The sequence below is a fragment of the Nerophis lumbriciformis genome, linkage group LG01 (genome assembly GCF_033978685.3).
Source record: "Nerophis lumbriciformis linkage group LG01, RoL_Nlum_v2.1, whole genome shotgun sequence".
Taxonomy (NCBI): Eukaryota; Metazoa; Chordata; class Actinopteri; order Syngnathiformes; family Syngnathidae; genus Nerophis; species Nerophis lumbriciformis.
In genome coordinates, this window is record NC_084548.2 from 62813249 (window position 1) to 62838092 (window position 24844).

Below are 24844 nucleotides of genomic sequence, written 5' to 3' on the forward strand. Positions count from 1 at the left end.
GCTATTCGCGAGTCACTACTATCAAGTTCCTATTAGCGGGTTGCTATTATCAAGTTGCTATTAGCGAGTTGCTGCTATCAAGTTGCAATTAGCGAGTTGCTGCTATCAAGTAGCTATTAGCGAGTTGCTACTATCAAGTTGCTATTAGCGAGTTGCTATTATCAAGTTGCTACTATCAAGTTGCTTTTTGCGAGTTGCTACTATCAAATTGTTATTAGCATGTAACTGCTGTCAAGTTGCTATTAGCGAGTTGCTGTTGTCAAGTTGCTATTATTAAGTTGCTGCTGTCAAGTTGCTATTAGTGAGTTGCTACTATCAAGTTGCTATTAGTGAGTTGCTGCTATGAAGTTGCTATTAGCGAGTTGCAACTATCAAGTTGGTATTTGCGAGTTGCTTCTATCAAGTTGCTTATAACGAGTTGCTGCTATCAAGTTACTAATAGCGAGTTGCTGCTATCATGTTGCTCTTAGCGAGTTTCTACTATCAAGTTGCTATTAGCGAGTGGCTGCTATCAAGTTGCTATTAGCGAGTTGCTACTATCAAGTTGCTCTAATTGTGTTGCTACTATCAAGTTGCTATTAGCGAGTTGCTACTATCAACTTCCTCTTAGTGAGTTGCTTCTATCAAGTTGCTATTAGTGAGTTGCTATTATCAAGTTGCTATTAGCAAGTTGCTACTATCAAGTTGCTATTAGCGAGTTGCTGCTATCAAGTTGCTTTTAGCAAGTTGCTACTATCAAGTTGCTAATTGCGAGTCGCTACTATCAAGTTGCTATTAGCGGGTTGCTATTATCAAGTTGCTATTAGCGAGTTGCTGCTATAAAGTAGCTATTAGCGAGTTGCTACTATCAAGTTGGTATTAGCGAGTTGCTATTATCAAGTTCCTACTATCAAGTTGCTATTTACGAGTTACTTCTATCAAGTTGCTATTAGCGAGTTGCTAATGTCAAGTTGCTGCTGTCAAGTTGCTATTAGCGCGTTGCTACTATCAAGTTGCTATTAGTGAGTTGCTTCTATCAAGTTGCTATTAGCGAGATGCTACTATAAAGTTGCTATTAGCGAGTTGCTGCTAAAGTTGAGGAATGCTCATCAAACACTTTTTTGGAACATCACACAGGTGAACAGGCTCATTGGGAACAGGTGGGTGCCATGATTGGGAATAAAAGCAGCTTCCATGAAATGCTCAGTCATTCACAAACAAGGATGGGGCGAGGGTCACCACTTTGTCAACAAATGTGTGAGCAAATTGTCCAACAGTTTAAAAACAACATTCTCAACCAGTTTTTGCAAGTAATTTAGGGATTTCCCCATCCCCGGTCTGTAATATCATCAAAAGGTTCAGAGAATCACTGCACGTAAGCGATGATATTATGGACCTTCGATCCCTCAGGCAATACTGCATCAAAAAGCGACATCAGAGTGTAAAGGATATCACCACATGGGCTCAGGAACACTTCAGAAAACCCCTGTCAGTAACTACAGTTGTTCGCTACATCTGTAAGTGCAAGTTGAAACTCTACTATGCAAAGCCAAAGCCATTTATCAACAACACCCAGAAACGCCGCCGGCTTCGCTGGGCCCAAGCTCATCTAAGGTGGACTGATTTAAAGTGGAAAAGTGTTCTGTGGTCTGACGGGTCCACATTTCAAATTGTTTTTGGAAACTGTGGAGGTCGTGGCCTCTGGACCAAAGAGGAAAAGAACCATCCGGATTGTTATAGGCGCAAAGTTGAAAAGCCAGCATCTGTGATGGTATGGGGGTGTATTAGTGCCCAAGACATGGGTAACTTACACATCTGTGAAGGCACCTTTCATGCTGAAAGGTACATACAGGTTTTGGAGCAACATATGTTGCCATCTAAGCAACGTTACCATGGACGCCCCTGCTTATTTCAGCAAGACAATGCCAAACCACATGTTACATCAACGTGGCTTCATAGTAAAAGAGTGCGGGTACTAGACTGGCCTGCCTGTAGTCCAGACCTGTCTCCCATTGAAAATGTGTGGCGCATTATGAAGCCTAAAATACCACAACGGAGACCCCCGGACTGTTGAACAACTTAAGCTGTACATCAAGCAAGAATAGGAAATAATTCCACCTGAGAAGCTTAAAAAATGTGTCTCCTCAGTTCCCAAACGTTTACTGAGTGTTGTTAAAAGGAAAGGCCATGTAACACAGTGTTGAACATGTCCCTGTGACAACTTGTTGCTGCCATTAAATTCTAAGTTAATGATTATTTGCAAAAAAAAAATTAAGTTTCTCAGTTGGAACATTAAATATCTTGTCTTTGCAGTCTATTCAATTGAATATAAGTTGAAAAGGATTTGCAAATCATTGTATTCTGTTTTTATTTACCATTTACACAATATGCCAACTTCACTGGTTTGGGGGTTTGTAAATGTCTGAGAGTTCACTTCATGATATTGTTACAGAATTTCAGATGCATTTGATCATACATTTTTTTTTACGTACGTATTGTTAAAATGAAAAACATCTGAAGATTTGTAGCTTAGTCGCCAGAATTTTCTCATAGAATAAACATTGGTTTTTTTTACAGCGCATTACTGTGAATAGAAAAATGGGTTGCTACGGTAATTAACAGCAGAAGGTGATTTGATATTCAGTAAGTGCATCTTTACTGGTGGTGAGCGACACTCCACCACTCTCGTATAGAGTTTTTCAACCTTTTTTGAGCCGAGGCACATTGTTTTCATTGAAAAAGTCTGGCAAAAATCATAAAAAAATTAAACTCAGTAGCCGATATTCTACGAAAAAAGTTGTTCTCGCAAGTGTTGGATATGAATTCAAACCATAACCAACCATGCATCACTATAGCTCTTGTCTCAAAGTACTGTCACATCACACCGTGACTTATTTGGAGTTTTTTGGTATAGTGTTTTAGTTCTTGTCTTGCGCTCCTGTTTTGGTGGCTTTTCCTGTTTTGTTGGTATTTTCCTGGAGCAGTTTCATGTCTTCCATTGAGCGCTATTCCCCTCACCTGCTCTGTTTTAGCAATCAAGACTACTTGCGGACGCCGTCTCTGCTCCACACGCTGTAAGTCTTTGCTGTCGTCCAGCATTCTGTTTTTGTTTACTTAGGAGCATGAATGTGCTGAATGAGCTGAATTGATTGGTGTTGGAATTGTTGAAATCGGTCAAGAAATGTTGAAGTAGTAACAGTTTTTTAATTGAAAAATTGTGTTTCGGGAAAACTAGGGAATTTTTCATGTTCTTAAACCAACTTGTTTTTTTGTCCTGACTAAGAGGAAAGTTTTGGAACGGTTCAAATGGGTTGAAAAATGTAAAAGAAGTCCTTGCACTAAAAAAGGTTGGAAATAAGGTTAGAAAAAACAGGAATTCCTGGAAATTTGTTGAACGTGGAAAACATGGTTGTTTGAATTTCCAGGAAGAATTCAATGTGTTGAAGGTGGAATGGTTTGAATAGGTTGAAAAATGTGGGAATTGTGGATGTTTGAAAAATTGATAATTCATTTTGAATGGGGAAAATGTCCTTAAAAACTGGGAATTTTAGGAAATCCAGGAAGTTTTGTTATAATTGTTGAAAAGGAGCACACAATTTCTGAACAGGCTGAATATTTTGAAGTTGGAACGGTTTGAATCGGATAAAAAAAAGTGGGACTTGTGGAACTTTGAAAAATGTCCCATTCTTTTCAAAGGGAATTTCATGGAAATTTGGGGATTTCGGAAAAGGCAGGATTTTTTTTTGGAAAATGCTGAAAAAAATGAGAATGTTCTGAATGGGTTGAAATAGTTGATGTTGGAATTTTTCAAATCGGTGGAGAAATCTTGAAGTGGTAACATTTTTATTGAGAAATTGTATTATGAAATTCCTGCAATTTCGGAAAACCGGGAATTTTTCAAGGTCTTTAACCAACTTGTTTTTTTGTTCTGACTAAGAGGAATGTTTTGACTGTGGAACGATTCAAATAGGTTGAAAAATGTGAAAGGAGTCATCGCACTAAAAAAGGTTGGATACAAGGTTAGAAAAAAGCAGGAAATCCTGGAAATGTGTTGAATGTGGAAAACAAGGTTGTTTGAATTTCCAGAATGAATTGAATGTGTTAAAGGTGGAATGGTTTGAATCGGTTGAAACATTTGGGAATTGTGGAAGTTTGACAAATGGATAATTCATTTTCAATGGGGACATTTCTCTAAAAACTGGGAATTCTAAGAAATCCGGGAATTTTTAAAATAATTGTTGAAAAGGAGCACACAATTCCTGAACAGTCTGAATATTTTGAAGTTGGAACGGTTTGAATCGGATACAAATGTGGGAGTTGTGGAACTTTGAAAAATGTCCCATTCTTTTCAATGGGAATTTCATGGACATTTGGGAATTTCGGGAAAAGTGTGAATTTTTTTGAAAATACTCGAAATATATGAATGTTCTGAATGAGTTGAAATGGTTGGTGTTGGAATTTTTCAAATCGGTCGAGAAATGTTGAAGTCGTAACATTTTTAATTGAGAAATGATATTACGTAATTCCTGGAGTTTCGGAAAAAATGGGAATTTTTACAGTTCAAAAAATAACTTTGTTTTTTGTCCTGATTAAGAGTAATGATTTGACGGTGGAACGGTTGAAGTGGGTTGAAAAATGTGGAAGGAGTAGTTGACAGAAAAAATGGTGAAAAAAGGATTTGAAAAAACGGGATTTCTGGGAATTCCTGGAATTTCAGGAAAACCAGGAATTTTGTAAGTTCTTAAACCAACTTGGTTTTTTGTCCTTACTAAGAGGAATGTTTTGACAGTTAAACGGTTCAAATACGTTGAAAAATGTGAAATGAGTCGTTGTACGAAAAAGGTTAGAAATAAGGTTAGAAAACACAGGAATTCCTGGAAGTTGGAAAACACGTGATTTCTGGGAACTTATGGAAATTTGTTGAACATGAAAAAATGGGGGGTTGCATTTCCAGGATGAATTTAATGTTTTAAAGGTAGAATGGATTGAATCGGTTGAAAAATGTGGGAATTGTGGAAGTTTGAAAAATTGATAATTCATTTTGAATGGGGAAAATCTCTCTAAAAACTGGGAATTCTAGGAAATCCGGGAATTGTATTTTATAATTGTTCAAATGAAGCACACAATCCCTGAACAGGCTGAATATTTTGAAGTTGGAATGGTTTGAATCGAATAAAACTTTTTGGTGTTGTGAAACTTTGAAAAATGTCCCATTCATTTCAATGGGAATTTCATGGAAATTTTGGGAAGAAGCGGGAATTTTTTTCAAATTGCTAAACAATGTGAATGTTCTAAATTAGTTGAAATGGTTGGTGTTGGAATTGTTCAAATCGGTAGAGAAATGTTAAAGTCCTAACATTTTTAATTGAGAAATGGTATTACTTAATTCCTGGAATTTCGGGAAAACCGGGAATTTTTTTAGTTCAAAAAACAACTTCGGTTTTTTTTCTGATTAAGAAGAATACTTTGACGGTGGAACGGTTGAAGTGGGTTGAAAAATGTGAAATGAGTAGTCGACTGAAAAAACGGGATTTCTGGGAACTCATGGAAATTTGTTGAACATGGAAAAATGGGGGTTTGAATTTCCAGGATGAATTTAATGTTTTAAAGGTAGAATGGTTTGAATCGGTTGACAAGTGTGGGAACTGTAGAAGTTTGAAAAACGGATAATTCATTTTAAATGGGGAAAATCTCTGTAAAAACTGGGAATTCTAGGAAATCCGGGATTTTTTTAAAATAATTGTAAAAAGGGAGCACACAATCCCTGAACAGGCTGAATATTTTGAAGTTGGAATGGTTTGAATCGGATAAAAAATGTGGAAGTTGTGGAACTTTGAAAAATGTCCCATTCATTTTAATGGGAATTCCATGGACATTTCGGGGAAAAGTGGGAATTTTTTTGAAAATGCTAAAAAATTAATGTTCTGAATGATTTGAAATGGTTGGTGTTGGAATTTTTCAAATCGGTCGAGAAACGTTCAAGTCCTAACATTTTTAATTGAGAAATGGCATTACGGAACTCCTGGAATTTTGGGAAAACTGGGAATTTTTTTAGTTCAAAAAACAACTTTGGTTTTTTTTCTGATTAAGAGGAATGTTTTGACGATGGAACGGTTGAAGTGGGTTGAAAAATGTGGAAGGAGTAGTTGACAGAAAAAAGGATTTGAAAAAACAGGATTTCTGGGAATTCCTGGAATTTCAGGAAAACCAGGAATTTTTTAAGTTCTTAAATCAACTTGGTTTTTTGTCCTTACTAAGAGGAATGTTTTGACAGTTAAACGGTTCAAATACGTTGAAAAATGTGAAAGGAGTCGTTGTACGAAAAAGGTTAGAAATAAGGTTAGAAAACACAGGAATTCCTGGAAGTTGGAAAAAACTTGATTTCTGGGAACTTATGGAAATTTGTTGAACATGAAAAAATGGGGGTTTGCATTTCCAGGATGAATTTAATGTTTTAAAGGTATAATGGTTTGAATCGATTGAAAAATGTGGGAATTGTGGAAGTTTGAAAAATGGATAATTCATTTTGAAAGAGGAAAATCTCTCTAAAAACTGGGATTTCTAGGAAATCCGGGAAATTTTCAAAATAATTGTTAAAAGGGAGCACACAATCCCTGAACAGGCTGAATATTTTTAAGTTGGAACGGTTTGAATCGGATACAATTTTTTGGAGTTTTGGAACTTTGAAAAATGTCTCATTTATTTCAATGGGAATTTCATGGAAATTTTAGGAAAAAGCGGGAATTTTTTAAAAAATGCTTAAAAAATGTGAATCTTCTGAATGAGATGAAATGGTTGGTGTTGGAATTTTTCAAATCGGTCGAGAAATGTTGAAGTGTTAACATTTTTAATTGAGAAATGGCATTATGGAATTCCTGGAATTTTGGGAAAATGTTTCTACTTCAAAAAACAACTTTGTTTTTTTTGTCTTGATTAAGAGGAATGTTTTGATAGTGGAACGGTTGAAGTGGGTTGAAAAATGTGGAAGGTGTAGTCGACAGAAAAAAGGGTTTGAAAAAAACGTGATTTCTGGGAAATCATGGAAATTTGTTGAACATGGAAAAATGGGGGTTTGAATTTCCAGGATGAATTTAATGTTTTAAAGGTAGAATGGTTTGAATCGGTTGACAAGTGTGGGAACTGTGGAAGTTTGAAAAATTGATAATTCATTTTAAATGGGGAAAATCTCTCTAAAAACTGGGATTTCTAGGAAATCCGGGAAATTTTTAAAATAATTGTTAAAAGGGAGCACACAATCCCTGAACAGGGTGAATATTTTGAAGTTGGAACAGTTTGAATCAGATAAAAAAATGTGGGAGTTGTGGAACTTTGAAAAATGTCCCATTCATTTCAATGAAAATTTCATGGAAATTTTGGGAAAAAGCGGGAATGTTTTTGAAAATGCTAAAAAAAAAAAGTGAATCTTCTGAATGAGTTGAAATGGTTGGTGTTGGAATTTTTCAAATCGGTCGAGAAATGTTGAAGTGTTAACATTTTTAATTGAGTAATGGCATTACGGAATTCCTGGAATTTCGGGAAAACCGGGAATTTTTCCAGTTCAAAAAAACTTCGTTTTTTTTTTTTGTCCTGATTAAGAGGAATGATTTGACGGCGGAACGGTTGAAGTGGGTTGAAAAATGTGGAAGGAGTAGTCGACAAACCATGTCCCCGACATCTACAAAGCAATTATCTCCCTGCTGCCACCTACTGATATGGAATGGTATTACATGGTTACATTGCCGAGCTCCAGACAGCACAGACATTCAACACCGGCACATTATTTGCGGATTATAATTACTGGTTTGCAAAAAATATTTGAAGTGAAATGGCATAATCTCCCACGGCACGCCAGACTGTATTTGAATGTGGTTGACCAACACCACTCTAGGGGGCGCCGGGCAGCACCTTGAAACCAGACAAAAGCTGATGCCTGTCCCCCGTTGTCTCCTCTCAAGGCAGCAAAGAAGCGGCCTTCACCTACGCCATCATCGCGGCCGGCGTGGCCCACGCCGTCACCGCCGCCTGCACGCAGGGGAACCTGAGCGACTGCAGCTGCGACAAAGACAAGCAGGGCTTCTACAGCAAGGACCAGGGCTGGAAGTGGGGGGGCTGCTCGGCGGACATCGGCTACGGTCTGGGATTCTCCAAAGTCTTCATCGACGCCCGGGAGGTCAAACAGAACGCCAGGACGCTGATGAACCTCCACAACAACGAGGTGGGACGCAAGGTAAGTCGCCCTGCCGCGGGTCACCTGGTGCCGGGAGGGAGAGTCCTGCTGGATTCTGCGGTTCTAAGACCGTCTGACGTGATGAACTAGGACTAGAACTGAAGCTTAACAATTTGTTGTTTAGGTACAATCGAATAATAACAACAATAGAAAGGCCAGGGAAGGAGAGTCAATCCCACCATCTAAAGGTCGGAGCGGTCTCTAAAACGGTCGCCCGTCTCGCATGCTTTTTTCCAGGCAGGAATCGAAACTGAAAGTTAATTATATATAATATATATATATATATATATATACATATATATATATATATATATATATATATATGTATGTATGTATGTACAGTAAGTATGTATATATATATAAAGACTATAAAAATGGGACCCATTACCTCCTTGCTTGGCACTCAGCATCAAGGGTTGGAATTGGGGGTTGAATCACCAAAAATGATTCCCGGGCGTGGCCACCGCTGCTGCTTACTGCTCCCCTCACCTCTCAGGGGGTGATCAAGGGTGATGGGTCAAATGCAGAGAATAATTTCGCCACACCTAGTGTGTGTGTGACAATCATTGGTACTTTAATTAATTAATTAATATATATATATATATATATATATATATATATATATATATATATATATATACAAACCCCGTTTCCATATGAGTTGGGAAATTGTGTTAGATGTAAATATAAACGGAATACAATGATTTGCAAATCATTTTTCAACCCATATTCAGTTGAATATGCTACAAAGACAACATATTTGATGTTCAAACTGATAAAAAAAAACTTTTTTTTTTGCAAATAATCATTAACTTTAGAATTTGATGCCAGCAACACGTGACAAAGAAGTTGGGAAAGGTGGCAATAAATACTGATAAAGTTGAGGAATGCTCATCAAACACTTATTGGGAACATCCCACAGGTGTGCAGGCTAATTGGGAACAGGTGGGTGCCGTGATTGGGTATAAACGTAGATTCCATGAAATGCTCAGTCATTCACAAACAAGGATGGGGCGAGGGTTACCACTTTGTCAACAAATGCGTGAGCAAATTGTTGAACAGTTTAAGAAAAAACTTTCTCAACCAGCTATTGCAAGGAATTTAGGGATTTCCCCATCTACGGTCCGTAATATCATCAAAGGGTTCAGAGAATCTGGAGAAATCACTGCACGTAAGCAGCTAAGCCCGTGACCTTCGATCCCTCAGGCTGTACTGCATCAACAAGCGACATCAGTGTGTAAAGGATATCACCACATAGGCTCAGGAACACTTCAGAAACCCACTGTCAGTAACTACAGTTGGGCGCTACATCTGTAAGTGCAAGTTAAAACTCTCCTATGCAAGGCGAAAACCGTTTATCAACAACACCCAGAAACGCCGTCGGCTTCGCTGGGCCTGAGCTCATCTAAGATGGACTGATACAAAGTGGAAAAGTGTTCTGTGGTCTGACGAGTCCACATTTGAAATGGTTTTTGGAAACTGTGGACGTCGTGTCCTCCGGACCAAAGAGGAAAAGAACCATCCGGATTGTTATAGGCGCAAAGTTGAAAAGCCAGCATGTGTGATGGTATGGGGGTGTATTAGTGCCCAAGACATGGGTAACTTACACATCTGTGAAGGCGCCATTAATGCTGAAAGGTACATACAGGTTTTGGAGCAACATATGTTGCCATCCAAGCAACGTTACCATGGACGCCCCTGCTTATTTCAGCAAGACAATGCCAAGCCACGTGTTACATCAACGTGGCTTCACAGTAAAAGAGTGCGGGTACTAGACTGGCCTGCCTGTAGTCCAGACCTGTCTCCCATTGAAAATGTGTGGCGAATTATGAAGCCTAAAATACCACAACGGAGAAAAGGAAAGGCCATATAACACAGTGGTGAACATGCCCTTTCCCAACTACTTTGGCACGTGTTGCAGCCATGAAATTCTAAGTAAAATGAAAATGATTTGCAAATCATTGTATTCCGTTTATATTTACATCTAACACAATTTCCCAACTCATATGGAAACGGGGGTTTGCATATGTGTTTATCTTCTTCTAGCGGGACCAAGGCTAAAAGGAGAGAAAATATTCCCCTAATACTGCGTTCCATTTACCTGAGAAGTTAGACGTGGGAGCTGGGAATGACGTCACAGCCGAGTTGTGAGCGTTCGTTATGAAGTCGCAAATCAACCTGGCCACACTAGTTTTGCTCGGTCTGGGTTATACATTTATTTTATTGACCGATACATTTGAGGGTTTTTTTGCAGACACTTTTTAATTTCTTGCGCCAACATATTTTTTGCCCTTCCCCGTATTTCCTTATGGTGATTTACTCACACCTAGCAAAACATGGCTAATGCTAACGCTAACGAAAGCGAGACGTTTGTTCCAAAGAAAAGTGTTGTCAGTGGTTTGGTTTTGCGGCAACAGGCTTGGAACAAATAGCTGCGTGCTGCAAAGTTATTTTTAAAAAAGGCAGCAGAACAACATGTGAAACAGTAGCAACTGATCGAGTGCGGGAAATGGACAAGAACACGACAAACAAACAAACTCCTGCTTGAAATCAGTTTATTGCGGGGGAATCATTTACACAAAACCATCACTAAAGTAGTCGCTCAGCACGTGGCTAAAGATGCGGTATCTTTCAGCACAATACTCCCTGTTAAGATGATGATAAGTTCAGAATAATAATCAATAACTTTCATAACATGTAATATTTACATATTTTCATCATACTGTAAGTGTATATGTAATGTAGTAACATTCATAATAACATGTCATATTTTCATCTTACTGTAAGTATATATGAAATGTAGTAACATTCATAATAACATGTAATATTTACATATTTTAATCATACTGTAAGTATATATGTCATGTCGTAACATTCATAATAACTTGTAATATTTACATATTTCCATCATACTGTAAGTATATACGTCATGTCGTAACATTCATAATACCATATAATATTTACATATTTTTATCATGATGTAAGTATATACAGTATGTCATGTAGTAACATTCATAATAACATGTAATATTTACATATTTTCATCATACTGTAAGTATATATGTAATGTAGTAACATTCATAATAACATGTAATATTTACATATTTTCATCATACTGTTAGTACATATGTAGTATCTAGTAACATTCATAATAACATGTCATATTTTCATCTTACTGTAAGTATATATGTAATGTAGTAACATTCATAATAACATGTAATATTTCAATATTTTCATTATACTGTAAGTACATATGTAGTATCTAGTAACATTCATAATATGTCATATTTTCATCTTACTGTAAGTATATATGTAATGTAGTAACATTCATAATAACATGTAATATTTACGTATTTTCATCATACTGTAAGTATATATGTAGTATCTAGTAACATTCATAATATGTCATATTTACATATTTTCATCATACTGTAAGTATATATGTAATGTAGTAACATTCATAATAACACGTCATTTTTTCATCTTACTGTAAGTATATATTTAATGTAGTAACATACATAACATGTAATATTTACATATTTTCACCATACTGTAAGTATATATGCAATGTAGTAACATTCATAATAACATGTAATATTTACATATTTTCATCATACTGTAAGTATATATGTAGTATCTAGTAACATTCATAATAACATGTCATATTTACATATTTTCATCATACCGTAAGTATGATGCTGAGTCTTCCGAGTCTAAGTTCCCTTACAACATTAGACAAATAGCTCTGATCATTTTTAATATTACCCTAAAAGAAAAGAAACATGTTTGTATTTTTTTTAAATCGATTAAGAATTGTTATTAGTAAGAATCGTTTTGAATTTTTTTTACATGTTATTATGAATGTAACTACATTACATATATACTTACAGTATGATGAAAATATGTAAATATGACATGTTTTTATGAATGTTACTAGATACCAGAGGTGTGGACTCGAGTCACATGACTTGGACTCGAGTCAGACTCGAGTCATGAATTTGATGACTTTAGACTCGACTTGACAAAATGTAAAAAGACTTGCAACTCGACTTAGACTTTAACATCAATGACTTGTGACTTCACTTGGACTTGAGCCTTTTGAATTGACATGACTTGACATGACTTGCTACTTTCCCCAAAACCCAAATATGAAAAAGTTATTCGGGAGCGCTCCGTATTTTTCATTGTGTACTTGTCTATCAGCGTTGCGTGTGTCAGCTGGTGTGCGCTCAGTACAACAGCCAATCAAATTAGATCTACTTTGTATTCATCACACAGCATTCATCCAATCAAATTGCAGGACAACCAACGAAGAAGACATGTCCAAACCACATGCCAGTGAACAAAAAATGATGCCTAAAATAATTTCGTTTGGGTATAAAAATTACGAGGTGGTCAACACAAAACGGTTTGCAGTATGCAACACATGCGGTTCCAAAATTACTGATGGAGAGGCAACAACTTCCAACTTCGTCCGGCATTTGAAGTTGCACAAAGAAGGGTAAGTTTTGAATGTAAGATAACGTTTATTGGCTAAGTAACGTGACTTTTATTTGCTGTGTAGTTAAATCAGTGAGGCTGTAAACTCACTGCTAACGTTATAACGTTATTGCAAACACGGGAATCTGTTGCAGTTCACTACCTTATTCATACTTTTTGTTCAGTGATTTTTTTTAAGCAGGGTTACGTTAGTCAATATATCACACGTAACGTTAGACGGCGGTCAGCAGCACCGCGTATTTTAGCCACCTAAAAAAAGACAAAAATAGTAAAATAAAGGTCAGTTAAAATGTATACTATATTATGAATATGTGTACCGGTACCGTTTTAGCTAGCTTTCTGACATACTGTTGGTTGTTTACCTCAGTGGTCCCCAACCACCGGGCCGCGGCCCGGTACTGGTCCGTGGATCGATTGGTATCGGGCCGCACAAGAAATAATTTTTTTTTTCTTTTTTTAATTAAATCAACATAAAAAATACAAGATACACTTACAAGTAGTGCACCAACCCAAAACAACTCTCTCCCCCTTTTGTTCTGGGCATTGAACATGAAGACTCTTCCTTCACTGTTCCGAGTGGCCATGAGAGTCTTGGCAGTGCCTGCCTCCAGTGCTCCAGTGGAGCGAGTTTTCAGCCATGGTGGCATCATACTACGCCCCCATCGTGCACAAATGACTGACAGACTCTTGGCTAATTTGGTCTTTTGCAAATGCAATGCAGCATAGGGCCCTGACATATAAAAAGTACAACTTTTTTGTTATGTTCACGTATATGTCATGTTTTTTCAATGTTAACACTTTTGTACAAATAAGTACATTTGCACTTTATTTTTCAATGTGTTTGTTCTGTAAAGGAATGAGTTAATGTTTAAAATGACTGGTTAATAGTGCTATTATAAAGTGCAATGTCAGCACAATTTTCTTTCCTGCAATTTAAAATGCACTTGTTTTAATAAATAAATACAGCGTTTGAAAAGCATACACAATCTGTGTTAATATATTAGTCTGTGGTTAAAAGGACTTGAAAGGACTCGAAACTCAAAATGCAGGACTTAGGACTTGACTTGAGACTTTCCAGTCTTGACTTTGGACTTGACTCAGGGCTTGCCTGTCTTGACTCGGGACTTGACTCGGACTTGAGGGCAAAGACTTGAGACTTACTTGTGACTTGCAAAACAATGACTTGGTCCCACCTCTGCTAAATACTACATATATACTTACAGTGTGATGAAAATATGTAAATATTACATGTTATTACGAATGTTACTACATTACATATATACTTACAGTATGATGAAAATATGTAAATATTACATGTTATTACAAATGTTACTACATTACATATATACTTACAGTATGATGAAAATATGTAAATATTACATGTTATTACGAATGTTACTACATTACATATATACTTACAGTATGATGAAAATATGTAAATATGACATTTTATTATGAATGTTACTCGATACTACATTTATACTTACAGTATGATGAAAATATGTAAATATGACATGTTATTATGAATGTTACTAGATACTACATATATACTTACAGTATGATGAAAATATGTAAATATTACATGTTATTATGAATGTTACTACATTACATATATACTTACAGTAAGATGAAAATATGACATGTTATTATGAATGTTACTAGATACTACATATATACTTACAGTATGATGAAAATATGTAAATATGACATGTTTTTATGAATGTTACTAGATACTACATATATACTTACAGTGTGATGAAAATATGTAAATGTTACATGTTATTATGAATGTTACAACATTACATATATACTTACAGTAAGATGAAAATATGACATGTTATTATGAATGTTACTAGATACTACATATATACTTACAGTATGATGAAAATATGTAAATATTACATGTTATTATGAATGTTACTACATTACATATATACTTACAGTAAGATGAAAATATGGCATGTTATTATGAATGTTACTAGATACTACATATATACTTACAGTATGATGAAAATATGTAAATATGACATGTTTTTATGAATGTTACTAGATACTACATATATACTTAGTGTGATGAAAATATGTAAATGTTACATGTTATTATGAATGTTACAACATTACATATATACTTACAGTAAGATGAAAATATGACATGTTATTATGAATGTTACTAGATACTACATATATACTTACAGTATGATGAAAATATGTAAATATGACATGTTTTTATGAATGTTACTAGATACTACATATATACTTACAGTGTGATGAAAATATGTAAATGTTACATGTTATTATGAATGTTACAACATTACATATATACTTACAGTAAGATGAAAATATGACATGTTATTATGAATGTTACTAGATACTACATATATACTTACAGTATGATGAAAATATGTAAATATTACATGTTATTATGAATGTTACTACATTACATATATACTTACAGTAAGATGAAAATATGGCATGTTATTATGAATGTTACTAGATACTACATATATACTTACAGTATGATGAAAATATGTAAATATGACATGTTTTTATGAATGTTACTAGATACTACATATATACTTAGTGTGATGAAAATATGTAAATGTTACATGTTATTATGAATGTTACAACATTACATATATACTTACAGTAAGATGAAAATATGACATGTTATTATGAATGTTACTAGATACTACATATATACTTACAGTATGATGAAAATATGTAAATATTACATGTTATTATGAATGTTACTACATTACATATATACTTACAGTAAGATGAAAATATGACATGTTATTATGAATGTTACTAGATACTACATATATACTTACAGTATGATGAAAATATGTAAATATTACATGTTATAATTCTACATGATGCTTAGTCTTTGACTAAATAAGGGATATTTTAGAAGCGTATGCTGTTGTTTACATTCAGGGCGGCCGTCTTTGAAACTCGGGGCCGGTGCGACTTTTTTCAAGAAGGAAACGCGACCAGTTCCAGCGCGAGACTTGCGACTCGGAACTGGGACACGCCGACTCGCGAGGCCGGTCCTGGTGACTTCCAGCATGGGATGAAGTCCAGGTGAACTTTTGCAGCGACATAAAGGTGGCTTTTAGCAAAGGAGTGGATTGATTACAAGCCGCACAGAAAAGACCTTGGCAGCGTCCAAAAAGTCTCCTTTGTGACACCATCCTTCCTTTTGTCCCCGACGTCCCCCCCCCACACCCCCCGCTGTGCATTCAGCCTTTCACGTCCTCCATCCCTCACTCGCCGACATTATTCACGTCCTCCATCCCTCACTCGCCGACATTATCCGGCGTGGACGCGGCAGGACGGACACAAAGGGGACAGACTCGGGCCCGCTCCTTTCAGCGGGTCCACAATGAGCCTTGGCCCAGTGGACTCGGACCCTGGCTTCCTCTGCCGGTGCCAGCGAGGGCCCGATTGTCCCGAGTTCTCACACTCGCCCTCGGCCCCTCACTTTCTACGCGCTGAATCCAAATTGGCTTTTCTTGTCTTCCAGGAATCTTTGAGCGCTTGTTTTGTGCTCCTCGCTAATAAAGGCGGCCCCCCCCCCCTCACTTTATGCTAATGAGCGGCGGTGACGCTGAGCTGCGACGGGACGCACAAAGGCTGTCACAAGTGTTGGTCACACAGCAGCTGATGGATGACAGCCCTGAAGACAAGCGACTTGAGTCTTTGGACGTCGACTTGGCCGAGATCCTACTCTAAACGTGCGAGGTTTATGCGAGCCGACTTTGTTTGCGAGGAGAATTCCTGCAGCGACCATCTTTGCTGCTCCTTGTCATCATGCTGGCTTTAGATTTAATCCCAGTCACTCTGCACCCTGACATTTGTGTGTGTGTGTGGTGACTACACTCACACACACACACGCACACACACACACACACACACACACACACACACACACACACACACACACGGGCTGACATCTGACACCTTATTTTGGCTTCTGTGTGTACGCTGTCATGCCGCACTTTGATGGACGTCCATTTGATTCTCAGCTGCAGCTTGCTCTCTTCTCACGCTCTTATGAAGATTAACGACTAATTAATTCCTATAATTATCAATAATTCATGACCAAATCTGCTTGAAAATGATTACCAGCAAAAAGAAGAAGACATTGGTTATCATTCACAATCCTTACGTAAGATAAGAACAGATATGTTATTATTTCTAATGCATTCTAAATCTTAAATAAATGTTAGCAAAAGTCAGCTAACAACGAACTTAACAGGAGTAGCTCTATTCCGCCAGAGAACCCTAAAAAAAACCCTCCAAAAACCTCCATCAAGGTTTTATATACACGCTGTAAGTACAGATGTAGTATCTAGTAACATTCATCATAACATGTAATATTTACATATTTTCATCATACTGTAAGTATATATATGTAATGTAATAACATTCATAATGACATGTCATATTTTCATCTTACTGTAAGTATATATGTAATGTAATAACATTCATAATATGTAATATTTACATATTTTTATCATACTGTAAGTATATATGTAATGTAGTAACATTCATAATAACATGGAATATTTACATATTTTCATCATGATGTAAGTATATATGTAATGTAGTAACGTTCATAATAACATGTCATATTTACATATTTTCATCATACTGTAAGTATATATGTCATGTAACATTCATAATAACATGTAATATTTACAGATTTTCATCATACTGTAAGTATATATGTAATGTAGTAACATTCAAAATAACATGTCATATTTACAGATTTTCATCATACTGTAAGTATATATGTAGTATCTAGTAACATTCATTATAACATGTCATATTTACATAGTTTCATCATACTGTGTATATATATATATATATATATATGTCATGTAGTAACATTCATATTAACATGTCATATTTACATATTTATCATACTGTAAATATATATATGTAATGTAGTAACTTTCATAATATGTAGTATGTACATATTTTTATCATACTGTAAGTATATATGTAATGTAGTAACATTCATAATAACATGTCATATTTTCATCTTACTGTAAATATATATGTAATGTAGTAACATTCATAATAACATGGAATATTTACATATTGTCATCATACTGTAAGTATATATGTCATGTCGTAGCATTCATAATACCATATAATATTTACATATTTTCATCATACTGTAAGTATATACAGTATGTCATGTAGTAACATTCATAATAACATGTAATATTTACATAGTTTCATCACACTGTAAGTATATATGTAATGTAGTAACATTCAGAAAAACATGTCATATTTACATGTTTTCGTCATACTGTAAGTATATATGTAGTGTCTAGTAACATTCATTATAACATGTCATATTTACATATTTTCATCATACTGTAAATATATATGTCATGTAGTAACATTCATAACATGTAATATTTACATCATAATGTAAGTGTATGTAATGTAGTAACATTCATAATAACATGTAATATTTATATATTTTAATCATACTGTAAGTACATATGTCATGTCGTAACATTCATAATACCATATAATATTTACATATTTTCATTATGATGTAAGTATATACAGTATGTCATGTAGTAACATTCATAACATATAATATTTACATATTTTCATCATACTGTAAGTATATACAGTATGTCATGTAGTAACATTCATAATAACATGTAATATTTGCATATTTTCATCATACTGTAAGTATATATGTCATGTAGTAACATTCATAATAACATGTCGTATTTACATATTTTCATCATACTGTAAGTATATATGTCATGTAGTTACATTCATAATAACATGTAATATTTACATCATACTGTAAGTGTATGTAATGTAGTAACATTCATAATAACATGTAATATTTACATATTTTCATCATGCTGTAAATATATATGTAATGTAGTAACTTTCATAATAACATGTTATATTTACATATTTTCATCATACTGTAAGTATATATGTAATGTAGTAACATTCATAATATGTAATATTTACATATTTTCATCATTTTAAGTATTCATTTCATAGACACATCACAACGTTCACTTTCCCTTCAACAACAACAAGACTACTAATCATGGCAGACTTGATGAGAGACAACAAAGACTACTTAGGGACAAATGATGATCCAGAAACGTCTGTTTTTGAACCTGAACATAAGGAGGATGATCTACAAGTTTTAGAAGCTGTGTGCTAAACAGATGCAGCTTTAGTCAAACACCAAGCGCCATGTAGCAGTAATGCTAAGTGCTAAACAAGATATACACACATAATAAAACAATCACTTACTATACAATGTCTGCTCTCACTGGGATAAAGACCGATGAGATAGTTGAACCTTTCAGCACAATACTCCCTGTTAAGATGATGATAAATTCAGAACAATCCTCATGTAAACTAGCGATTATCATCTTGCTGAGTCTTCCGAGTCTAAGTTGAGAGCTGATTTAGTCGAAGTTGACCAACTTCTCGGCTTATGTCCACAACCTTCTACCATGCGTGTGATGATGTATGATTTATAATATAGCAACAACCGTTACAACCTCACAGGCGATAGCCGCCCCTATAAGGCGAGGTGGTGTGTCTGTAGGTATCTGGTTGTTACCATGGTAACAATAACAATGTTTGGATTTCTATGTTCTGTTCTGTTGGGCTGCAGCGATGCATTATTTTAGGAATTGAGTAATCTGTTGTTCGACTAATGGAACAATCGGATAAAACACACTTTATAGACTTTTATAACCTTTATTATCGATTCCTCATGCTCATTATCAACGATGAAATTCCATTTTCCACACGTTTGCGTGAATTAATAAATAAAATCAATAACATCCCATTGCAGAAATTTAAAGTTCCTGGTGCTTCATAGGTCTGAATTTCTCTGTTTTGGAATGTTATACCCGTTAAACGATTAATCGGAGAAAAACTATTTTAATCAAAGCTATTTTCCAATCAAATAATCGATTTAATCGAATAATTTTAAATACTACTACTAATAATAACTAGATGAGGCAATTCCTGAAGGAATTGCGTGTGAATGCTCCGATGCTGAAGTCGAAGTGAAATGCTGACAGAATGTAGTATGAATGTAAGAATAGTTTGAATGTTGAAGAGATAGAATTTCCAGGAAACCTGGAATTTGGTTTGGAGTTTGGGAAAGTGTTAGTTTGAATGTCCAGAATGAGTGGGATGTGTTGATGTTGGAATGGTTTGAATAGGTTGAAAAATGTGGGAATTGTGCAACTCGGAAAAATGTCCCATTCATTTCAATGGGATCTTCCTGGAAATTTGGGAATTTCGGGAAAAACGAAATTTTTTTGAAAGAGTAGAAGCATGAATGTCCTGAATGAGTTGAATTGGTTGGTGTTGGACTTGTTTGAATCGGTCAAGAAATGTTGAAGTAGTAACAGTTTTTTAATTGAGAAATGGTATCATGGAACTACGGAAAAAACAGGAATTTTTGAAGTTCTTAAACCAACTTGTTTTTTTGTCCTGACTAAGAGGAATGTTTTGACAGTGGAATGGTTTGAATCGGTTGACAAATGTGGGAATTGTGCAACTCGGAAAATTGTCCCATTCATTTCAATGGGAACTTCCTGGAAATTTGGGAATTTTAGGAAAAGCGGGATTAAAAAAAAAAAATGATTAGGAGCATGAATGAGCTGAATTGGTTGGTGTTGGAATCATTTAAATCGGTCAAGAAATGTTGAAGTACTAACAGTTTTTTAATTGAGAAATGGTATTACGGAATTTCGGAAAAAACGGGAATTTTTCAAGTTCTTAAACCAACTTGACTTATTGTCCTGACTAAGAGGAATGTTTTGACAGTGGAACAGTTCAAATAGGTTGAAAATGTGAAAGGAGTCATTGCACTAAAAAAAGATTGGAAATAAGGTTAGAAAAAACAGGAATTCCTGGAAAAAATTTTAACATGGAAGATGGTTGTTTGAATTTCCAGAATTAATTGAATGTGTTAAAGGTGGAATGGTTTGAATAGGTTGAAAAATGTTGGAATTGTGCAACTCGGAAAAATGTCCCATTCATTTCAATGGGAACTTCCTGGAAATTTGGGAATTTTGGGAAAAGCGGGATTTAAAAAAAAAAAAGATTAGGAGCATGAATGTCCTGAATGAGCTGAATTGGTTGGTAATGGAATCGTTTAAATCGGTCAAGAAATGTTGAAGTAGTAACAGTTTTTTAATTGAGAAATGGTATTATGGAATTTCGGAAAAAACGGTAATTTTTCAAGTTCTTAAACCAACTTGGTTTTTTGTCCTGACTAAGAGGAATTTTTTGACAGTGGAACGGTTCAAATGGTTGAAAAATGTGAAAGGAGTCATTGCACTAAAAAAAGATTGGAAATAAGGTTAGAAAAAAACAGGAATTCCTGGAAATTTTTTGAACGTGTAAAAATTATTGTTTGAATTTCCAGGGTTAATTGAATGTGTTGAAGGTGGAATGGTTTGAATAGGTTGAAAAATGTGGGAATTGTACAACTCGGAAAAATGTCCCATTCATTTCAATGGGAAATTCCTGGAAATGTGTGAATTTCGGGAAAATTGGGATTAAAAGAAAAAATGATTAGGAGCATGAATGTCCTGAATAAGCTGAATTGGTTGGCGCTGGAATTGTTTAAATCGGTCAAGAAATGTTGAAGTAGTAACAGTTTTTTAATTGAGAAATGGTATTATGGAATTTCGAAAAAACGGGAATTCCTGGAAATTTTTTGAACCTGTAAAAATGGTTGTTTGAATTTGTTGATGGTGCAATGGTTTGAATTGGTTGAAAAATGTGGGAATTGTGGGAGTTTGAAAAATGGACAATGCATTTTGAATGGGGAAAATGTCCCTAAAAAACTGGGAATTCTAGGAAATCCGGGAATTTTTATTTTTAGAATTATTAAAAGAGAGGACATAATTCCTGAACAGGCTGAATTTTTGGAAGTTTGAACGGTTTGAATCGAATGAAATATGTGGGAGTTGTGGAACATTGAAAAAGGTCCCCTTCTTTTCAATGGGAATTTCAAGAACATTTTGGAATTTCGGGAAAAGCGGGAATTTTTTTGAAAATGCTAAAACATTTAAATGTTCTGAATACGTTTAAATGTTGATGCAGTAAAAATTTTTTATTGAGAAATGGTATTACGGAATTCCTGGAATTTCGGGAAAACCTGGAATTTTTCTGTCCTGAGTAAGAGGAATGATTTGAACGGTTGAAGTGGGTTGATAAATGTGGGAGGAGTAGTCAACAGAAAAAATTGTGAAAAAAAGGAAAAAATAATAATAATTCCCTGGAATTCCTGGAATTTTTTGGAAGTGGATAGTTTGAATGTGCAGGATGAGTGGAATATGTTGAAGGTAGAATGGTTTGAAACGGTTCAAAAATTTGGAAATGTTGGAAGTTTGAAAAGCCAAGTGAAGCAGTAAACAAGAAGTGTGACACCCACTCACACACCCTCGCTCACAGGTGTACGTGCTTACCTGAAATACCTCATTATGCACACACCCACCTGGACCCATGTGACACTTAAGACACGCCCACTGATCCTTGATACCTCTAATTCTGTCTCCTATAACGATGATAAGAGTGTTAATTGGGATTATTTATGATATAAACAGTAGGTGCCCTTATGGTAAATTAAATGTTTCTATTATGGATCGACCCATTATCGACCCAGTTGATTATTGTCACCGATATTTGGCATTTTGACGTACATCGGTATCGTTTTTTTTGTTTCATTTCTTTATTTTTCTAGCTACATTAGTCGGTACAATATATACACATATGATATCAGTATTTAGTAGTAAATATTTCTTACTACAACATAACTACATCAGTAGGTACAATATATACACGTATGATACCAGTATTTAGTAATAAATATTTCATACTATAACATAACTACATCAGTAGGTACAATATATACACATATGATACCAGTATTTAGTAATAATAAATATTTCTTACTACAACATAACTACATCAGTAGGTACAATATATAGTATTTAGTAATACATATTTTTTTACTACAACATAACTACATCAGTAGATACAATATATACTGTACACATATGATATCAGTATTTAGTAATAAATATATTTCTACTACAACATAATTACATCAGTAGGTACAATATGTACACATATGATACCAGTATTTAGTAATACATATCTTTGACTACAACATAACTACATCAGTAAGTACAATTTATACATGTATGATACCAGTATTAAGTAATACATATTTTTTTACTACATCAGTAGGTACAATATATACACATATGATACCAGTATTTAGTAATACATATTTTTTACTACAACATAGCTACATCAGTAAGTACAATTTTACACGTATAATATCAGTATTGAGTAATAAATATTTTTTTTACTACAACATAACTACATAAGTAGGTATAATATATAGTATTTAGTAATAAATATTTTTTTTACTACAAAATAACTACATCAGTAGATACAATATATACACATATGATACCAGTATTTAGTAATACATATATTTTACTACTACATAATTACATCAGTATGTACAATATATACACATATGATACCAGTATTTAGTAATACATATTTTTTACTACAACTACATCAGTAGGTACAATATATACACGTATGATACCAGTATTTAGTAATAAATATATTTTTTACTACAAAATAACTACATCAGTAGGTACAATATATACACATATGATATCAGTATTCAATAATAAATATTTCTTACTACAACATAACTACATCAATAGGTACAATTTATACACATATGATACTAGTATTTAGTAATAAATATGTTTTTACTACAACATAACTACATAAGTAGGTAGAATATATACACATATGATACCAGTATTTAGTGATAAATATTTCTTACTACAACATAACTTATCAGTAGGTACAATATATACACGTATGTACCAGTATTTAGTAATAAATATTTTTTACTACAACATAACTACATAAGTAGGTACAATATATACACATATGATATCAGTATTCAATAATAAATATTTCTTACTACAACATAACTACATCAGTAGGTACAATATATACACATATGATACTAGTATTTAGTAATAAATATGTTTTTACTACAACATAACTACATAAGTAGGTACAATATATACACATAAGATACCAGTATTTAGTAATAAATATCTTTTACTACAACATAACTACATCAGTAAGTACAATTTATACAAGTATGATACCAGTATTAAGTAATACATATTTTTTACTACAACATAACTACATCAGTAGGTACAATATATACACATATGATACCAGTATTTAGTAATACATATTTTTTACTACAACATAGCTACATCAGTAAGTACAATTTTACACGTATAATATCAGTATGAGTAATACATATTTTTTACTACAACATAACTACATAAGTAGGTACAATATATAATATTTAGTAATAAATATTTTTTTACTACAACATAACTACATCAGTAGATACACTATATACACATATGATATCAATATTTAGTAATAAATATTTCTTACTACAGCATAACTACATTAGTAGGTACAATATATACACGTATGATACCAGTATTTAGTAATAAGTATTTTTTTACTACAACATAACTACATAAGTAGGTACAATATATACACATATGATATCAGTATTTAGTAATACATATCTTTTACTACAACATAACTACATCAGTAAGTACAATTTATACACATATAATACCAATATTTAGTAATTATATTTTTTTTACTACAAGTACATCAGTAGGTACAATATATACACGTATGAAACCAGTATTTAGTAATAAATATATTTTTTACTACAAAATAACTACATCAGTAGGTACAATATATACACATATGATACCAGTATTTAGTAATAAATATATTTTTTACTACAAAATAACTACATCAGTAGGTACAATATATACACATATAATACCAGTATTTAGTAATAAATATTTTTTACTACAACATAACTACATCAGTAAGTACAATTTATACACATATGATACTAGTATTTAGTAATAAATATTTGTTTAATACATCATAGCTACATCAGTAGGTAGAATATATACACATATGATACCAGTATTTAGTAATACATATTTCTTACTA

At 34.1% G+C, this 24844-nt stretch overlaps 1 protein-coding gene across 1 annotated transcript in view; it reads left to right on the forward strand.

The window, feature by feature from the left end:
• Positions 1-24844, forward strand: part of LOC133570838 (protein Wnt-7a-like) — a 71198-nt gene that overhangs the window by 33563 nt on the left and 12791 nt on the right. Inside the window, exon 3 of the mRNA XM_061923583.1 lies at positions 7935-8206. Coding sequence (XP_061779567.1) covers positions 7935-8206 — 272 coding nt within the window. The remainder of the gene's footprint in view (positions 1-7934; positions 8207-24844) is intronic.